The sequence below is a fragment of the Primulina tabacum genome, chromosome 5 (assembly GCF_025594145.1).
Source record: "Primulina tabacum isolate GXHZ01 chromosome 5, ASM2559414v2, whole genome shotgun sequence".
NCBI classification, from domain to species: Eukaryota; Viridiplantae; Streptophyta; class Magnoliopsida; order Lamiales; family Gesneriaceae; genus Primulina; species Primulina tabacum.
Window position 1 is genome coordinate 32,347,138 of NC_134554.1, and position 7,522 is coordinate 32,354,659.

The following is a 7,522-nucleotide window of genomic DNA, read 5'->3' on the forward strand; positions in this document are numbered from 1 at the left end:
AAAGCTTTGAAAATTGAGAGAACCTCAAGTTTTTTTTTATATCATTCAATAATTCTCGTTCATGTTCCTTACAATGCATTATATAAACAATAAAATACAAGAAAAGTAGTGTAAAAAGTCATAAAGAAAGTTGTGAACAATTTCTACACGGAAGTGCGCGCGGTAGCACGAGAACTCGCGCTATGGCGCGCCGTATGCTGCACCTAACGCGCATGGCAGCGCCAGGTTGTGGCGCCATGGCGCGCGCGCCACGTGCGCGGCCGCGCCAGGAAGTGGCGCGATGGCGCGCCACTTGCTGCCCCTATGCGTGAATGTGCGCGCGGGGGCGCGAGATCTTGTGCTGGGGCGCGCATGCTGCTGTCCTCATGGTCATTTAATACTTGAATAACATTTCAAACACTTCCATTGTTGTGTCCATGTTCCCCAAACTCCTTTAAATTAGACACCCCATTTGTAGAACTTTCTTTGTAGCTTATCATGAGTCCTTGAAGTGCTTCTTTAAACTTCTTGCTACATCTCCTCGTTATAGGTCCTTCGGTATATTCTTTGTGGAACTCCACCAATTACTTGAATATGCTTGATTCATCATTTTTTATCTACAATCAAGCTTGAAAGTCCAAGGGAACAACGCATCTTAAATCTCCTTTCAAACATTAGCACGTAACACCCGGTCAGATTCGTATCAACTATTGTGTCTGACCGTGATGTTAAGTTTTTGAGTTACTTTTGGAAAATTTTGTGGGCTAAACTTGGCACAAAATTGTTGTTTTTTACTACATGTCATCCTCAAACGGATGGACAAACTGATGTTGTCAATAGAACTTTAGGAACACTTTTGCGTGCAATTCTTAAAAAGAACTTAAAGAATTGGAGAATTGTTTGCCATTTGTTGAGTTTGCTTATAATCGCAGTGTGCATTCTACTACAAATTTTTCGCCATTTGAGATTGTTTATGGTTTTAATCCTTTGACTCCTTTGGATTTGATGTCTTTACCTGTGAGTGAAAGGTTAAACATTGATGGAAAAAAGAAGGCTGAATTTGTTAGGAATTTGCATGAAAAGGTCAAGGCCAACATTGAGAGGAGAAATGAGCAATATGCCCGGCAAGCCAACAAAAGGAAGAAGAAGGTGACATTTGAGAAGGGCGATTGGGTGTGGCTACACCTGAGGAAGGAAAGGTTCCCTGAGAAGAGACGTTCAAAGCTATTACCAAGAGGCGATGGACCATTCCAAGTTCTTGAGAGGATTAATGACAACACCTACTGACTCGATCCACCAGGTGAGTATAACGTGAGTTCTACTTTTAATGTTAGTGATTTGTCGTTGTTTGATGTAGGTGACGAACAAGATTTAGGACAAATCCTTTTCAAGAAGGGGAGGATGATACGACCACGGGTGGACAAGCTCCAAGGAAGGCATGGGATCCTTTGCAGTTGCCGGAAGGGACCAGTCACGAGGGGACGCCTAAAGAATTTCAAGAGGCACTACAGGGAGTCATGAGCAAGCATGAAGGGGTTGTGATGCATGGGAGTACGTCGGGAGGCCAAAGGAATATCATTCAAGCATTGTTGGAGATGGCCGAGACTCCACGGACGTGTACACGGACCTGTACACGGGGTCCGTGCCCTTTACAGCCGAGGATGAAGAATTCCAGTGTGTACACGGACCCGAGTACGGATCAGTACACGGGGTCCGTGTCCTATGACATTTGCGAAGGCCGTGTGTACACGGACCCGTACACGGAGGTGGACACGGGGTACGTGCCCCTTGTTTCCAGCTGAAGATGATTTTTCCCGAGAGTACACGGACCCGTGCACGGAGGCCTACACGGGGTCCGTGTCTGAGATGGCTGAGCGAGAATATTTTCCTTTCTAGAGTTTTAATTATTTTGGAGACTAGATTTTTGATATCTTTTTGACATATAAACATGTTTTGGACGAAATTTTACACACAATTCAGATTATCATTGATATTTTATCAAAGTTTAGAGTTTTTCTCGCAAGCTTCTCAACGCTTTTGCTTTGTGTTCATTCAAAAATCAAACTTATCAAGATTCGTTCTTGTGGCGTTTGTCGGTTGATATCATACGGATTGTCAGGGACAAGTTCCTTGAAGGTTCGTTTGTTTCTCAATTGTTTAAATCGTGAATATTTATTGCTAAGTTTTTATAATTTAGCGGTGAATATCACACATTCAAACTTGATTCAAAAGATCGGGACAACAACGATTCTTTGTTCGTTATTGGATTGAGGGCGCGATTCGATTTTAACCGTGTTTGCTATTCGTTCGTACAAAGTTTCATATCAATGGTTCAGCTCCTACTGGTGCAAACTTGATCATCTTTATGCCACAGTCAATAGTAACTCTGTACTTCGAGAGCCAATCCATTCCCAATATCACATCAAAATTGGTCATTTTCAAAACAATCAATTCAGCATACATCTTATGGCCTTGGACATATATTGGACACCCTCGCACAATCTGATCTGTCTGTAATTCTTGCCCGGAAGGTAAGGCTATGGCGAGTTGTGTCTCTGTTGTACTTGCTGTAATGACCAGTCTCCTTACAAATGATTCCGAAATAAAGGAATGCGTGGCTCCTGAATCTAGTAAAACAATAGCAGTAATACCAGAAATCAAGAACATACCAGTGATCATAGATGTATCCGCATCCACTTCTTCTTTGGTCATCGAGAAAAGGCGTCCCTGTACTTTCTCAGAACTCCCTGGACAATTTCCTAACGAGATGCCCTGGCTTTTTGCAACGATAACAAACATTGGAACCTTGCATACATTCCCCGCCATGAAGTTTGCCACATTTAGGACAAGGTGGCATGTCCTGTTCTTTACGTGGAGGGGTACCCTTGTCACGGGGTTCCTCTAGTCGAGTACCCTTGCTATCGGTCTTTTTGCCTTGTCCTGTTCCTTGGCTCTTTTGAAAGTACTGCTGCCTTCGCTGTTTCCTATCTCTGTCAATGTCTTGTTCGTCCTGTTCAGCCATAAGTGCTCTTTCCACTATCTCCCCATAGGTAGCAACTTTCGACATTCGTACATCTCTTTTAATTTCAGAGCGAAGTCCCCTCATGAAGTGTTCGCCCTTACTTGTGTCATCCTGGGCAATATATGGTACATATTGGACTCCGGCCTCGAATTGTTGTATGTATTCCCCCATTGACATGGTTCCTTGCTTCAGATTAAGAAAATCGCTGGCTTTCTTGGCTCGTACGTCTTTACTGAAATATTTGTTGTAAAACACGGTTTTAAAAGTTTCCCATGTCAATGGTATCGCAGGTAATGCCACCCTTGTACTCTCCCACCATATTCTTGCATGCTTTGTTAATAGAAAGATGGCACAAGTTACTTTGTCTGCATCTTCCATATGAAGGTAGGAGAAGATGGACTCCAATGATTTAATCCATTCTTCTGCTACTGCTGGATTGGTGCTTCCCATGAATTCCGGAGGATTCAGATGTCAAAAACGATCATACACATCTGTTTGAACATGTCCTTGTCTGGGTAGCATGGCGTGTGCGTGTGCGTGCTCGTGAGTAGTCCATTGCATCTCAAGTACTTGTTGTATCTGCTCCCCATGAACTTTCGCTTCTTGTTCGAGCAATTGAGCAAAGTCATCTACCGGTCGTGGCGTACTGCCTTCATCAGTCGCTAGGGCCTTGCCCTTAGAGGACTCTCCTTCATGTGCCTTACGTTTCTGTGGCATCGTCGCTTATCTTAACCTACATATAGGATACATAGACACATAACTTAACAAACTATGAAATAAAAAGATACTTACTTGCCGAGTTCCCCATGTATGGATGAAGTGCAGTGTCTTCCCTGTAAAAGAACCGTGGGCTCTGATACCACTCTAAAATGTCAGACCCTCATTCTATACTTAGCATAATTACCATAATCAAAATAAGGTTTGAATGATATAACTATAGTATGATGCAAATCAAACAAGAGGCATCACTTTGACGGTTTATAAAAATTTTGGCATGATGTCCCTATATTTTGTATATACCAAAAACTCAAGCAATACTATTCATACACACTTATAAACATATTCTCATATACAAAAATACTTTGTATCATCATCCGTCACATGGAACTTGTTTCAAACCCTAACAAAAAGTTTACTACAATACATATGCGGAAGCTATACAATACGATGTCCCGGTTCTTGTCGAGGTAAGGCACGTCACAAGCATCCATTGGCGAACTGGCATCCTACGTCTCTTCACTACCTGATCCTGTAATACATGAGTTACGTGAGTTTATAAAACTCAATAAGTTGGCACTTGTACGTATCAATATGCATCGAAGGAACATACATATCAAGTCGTGACAACAATGAATCTTTAAACCATGTCATATCATAGCATATATTCATGTTCATTTTTGTACTTGAGCCTCATTAGTTGACCTGTACTACTCTTCTTGCTTTATTATATAGCTACTACTGTCTTGGACGTAGGGAGAAATCTTTGGCAACCCCACGCCCCATGAACATATATTGGCCAATAGCTTTGGTGGACTTAAAACCACCCATGATGTCAACAAGCTCTATATCATGTAAAAATCTGTCCTTTTCCTTTCATGTTCATGTTCATAACATAGCACACATCATCAATATTCATGAGTTTCTTACATATTTAATACATAACAATGGAATATGGTGCTATGTTTTCATCAATAATATACTAACAATGTACATATAGCAATTGTTAGCCAAGATCGAGAAGATCGGATTACAAAAATTAATTTCTTGTGATTTCAATCAACTCTTCTTCACAGGATCGATTGTTCTACGTATTTTAACACGAATTAATTAATTACAACACACAGAAAATAGAGATTACCTTTGAAGCGTGTTTCCGATCTTTCTCTGCACTAGATCTACGCTTCAAACCTCCAAGCCTTCTCCGGTGTTCTCTCAACTTCTTAACGTAGGATTGTGTGTGGTCACAAGTTACAATGTCACATATATATAAAATATATTTGTGATATCTTTGAAGCAAAAAGATAATGACAATATCTTTTAGAATATAAATTTAAATGGACAGAATATATTATACCATATCTAGAAGATTCGATGATAAACTTCCATGTAATATAATAGTCCAGATAAATTTATCTCACATATACCATAAATTATAACTCATATAATTTATCCGAGTTTATATTAGAGCCACCAAAGGGACCTGGTCGGATTCAATTAAATTAAGCTCCAATAAATTAATTTGATCCAATCAACTCATGATTAATCAAAATAATTTATTAATCTTATTCTACTCCACTAAAAGAATAAGATTGCACTCTCAAATTAATTTTAATTGATATTACTGAAGCACAAAATCAATAATTATATCCTCTGATTTATCGACCCAACTTATCACCCCTGTCGATCAATTAGAACATCTAAAACAGGGTATCATCACCATATAACCCATATTAGATATTCAAAGCTTCTCAACCCTCATCTTCTCTTTGACAATCCCATGTGATCACATCACATAATTAATTCAACAAGAATATTTAATTACCGAGCTCAGATTTTACTGTCTTCTAGAAGAACTTGTGAGTTTATGATCATACCTATTGATGACTAGGTGACAGATTCCATATTACGAACATATGTTCTTTGTTATTTCACTTTGATTCCCAAAACATCGAGATATTGACAAATAGTTTGGTCTTACTCATTGATGTATCAAAGAAGTTCAAGTTAGTATCAAAGTTCATTGTCCGCTCAGGATTAAAGTGTTATGTACGACAATCCAGTGATTTTTGAATTAGTATGGTCAAATCAAATTCAAATATCACGTGGTCCAGTCCAATATAACAAAATGTATCCCTAATTTTATTACCAAACCAAAGATAGGTTTCAATAAAATTGAGACGATCTTATCAAAATAATTTGTCCTTATTTATTTATCGATCGTGGACAATAAAACTTTGGATTGAATTACAAATTGAATCTTTATGTGTTTAACGACTTAAACACTCAATTTATAATAATACAACAATCCAATGGACATATGCATTGCTCAAAATAAATTTATTTAAACAAATAAACGAATATTATTCTAATTTCAAAATGTCATCAACATATAACAAAAGTACTCAATGGGCATCATACTATCGAGCATTATTTTATCCTCCCACTTGCCCTAGAGTAAATGAGTCATGTCTAGTTCACCCATATTTTGAATATGTTCCTCAAAAGCTCTAGCAGGTAAGATTTTGGTGAAAGGATCAGCAAGATTTTCAGCAGATGCTATTATCTTGCACACTGTCACGTCTCCTCTTTGAACAATATCCCTCACTAAGTGATATTTTCGTTCAATGTGTTTTCCACGCTGATGGTTTCTTGGTTCTTTTGCATTTGCCACTGCACCACTTTTATCACAATATAAAGTAATGGCATTTGATGCAGCAGGAACAACCTCAAGGCTTAGCAAAAACTTTTTCAGCCAAACGGCTTCTTTTGCTGCTTCACAAGCCGCTACATATTCCGCTTACATTGTGGAATCAGCAATACATGATTGCTTGATATTCCTCCAAACAACGGCACCACCACTTAATGTGAACACAGATCCTGATGTGGATTTACGAGAATCTCTATCAGCTTGAAAATCAGAATCAGTATAACCCACAGGTGATGCGAACACGGAAGGACAAGTCTCAAGGAAAGCGTGGGATCCTTTAGAGTTGCCAGAGGGACCAGTCACGAGGGGACGACTAAAGAAGTTCAAGGAGGCACTACAAGGAGTCATGAGAAAGCATGAAGGGGTCGTGATGCATGGGAGTACGTCGGGAGGCCAAAGGAATATCATTCAAGCATTGTTGGAGACGGCCGAGACTACACGGACGTGTACACGGACCTGCACACGGGGTCCGTGTCCTTTACAGCCGAGGATGAAGAATTCCAGAGTCTACATGGACCCGAGTACGGACCAGTACACGGGGTCCGTGTCCTATGACATTTGCGAAGACCGAGTGTACACGGACCCTTACACGGAGGTGGACACGGGGTCTGTGCCCCTTGTTTCCAGCTGAAGGTGATTTCTATAGAGTACACGGACTCGTACACGGATGTCTACACGGGGTCCGTGTCTGAGAAGGCTGAGCGAGAATATTTTCCTTTCTAGAGTTTTAATTATTTTGGAGTCTAGATTTGTGAGATCTTTTTATTATTAAAACATGTTTGGACGAAAATTGGAGAACAATACACATTATTATTGAGTTTTATACAAAATTTTGAGATTTTCTTTCAAGCTTTCAAAGCTTTTTGCTTTGTCATCAAAAATCAAACTTATCAAAGTTTTTAACTTTGTGGCGTTTGTCGATCGTTCTTGTGCGGATTCTCAAGGGCTTGTTCTTTGAAGGTTCGTTATAATTTCGGTTGTTTATTCTCGTGAATATTTATTGCTAAGTTTTTATAATTTAGAGGTGAATATCACACATTCAAACTTGATTCAAAAGATCGAGACAACAACGATTCTTTGTTCGACATTAAATT

The 7,522-nt window shown here is 39.5% G+C and overlaps 1 protein-coding gene across 1 annotated transcript; it reads right to left on the minus strand.

Moving 5' to 3' along the window:
* Positions 1 to 2,298: 2,298 nt before the first annotated feature.
* LOC142544335 (uncharacterized) lies at positions 2,299 to 3,451 on the minus strand. The gene is made up of 3 exons (XM_075651394.1): positions 2,794 to 3,451; positions 2,649 to 2,726; positions 2,299 to 2,606 (listed from the first exon to the last, which is right to left on the minus strand). The coding sequence occupies exons 1-3, from the start codon at positions 3,449 to 3,451 to the stop codon at positions 2,299 to 2,301; spliced, it is 1,044 nt and encodes a 347-aa protein (XP_075507509.1).
* Positions 3,452 to 7,522: the final 4,071 nt, after the last annotated feature.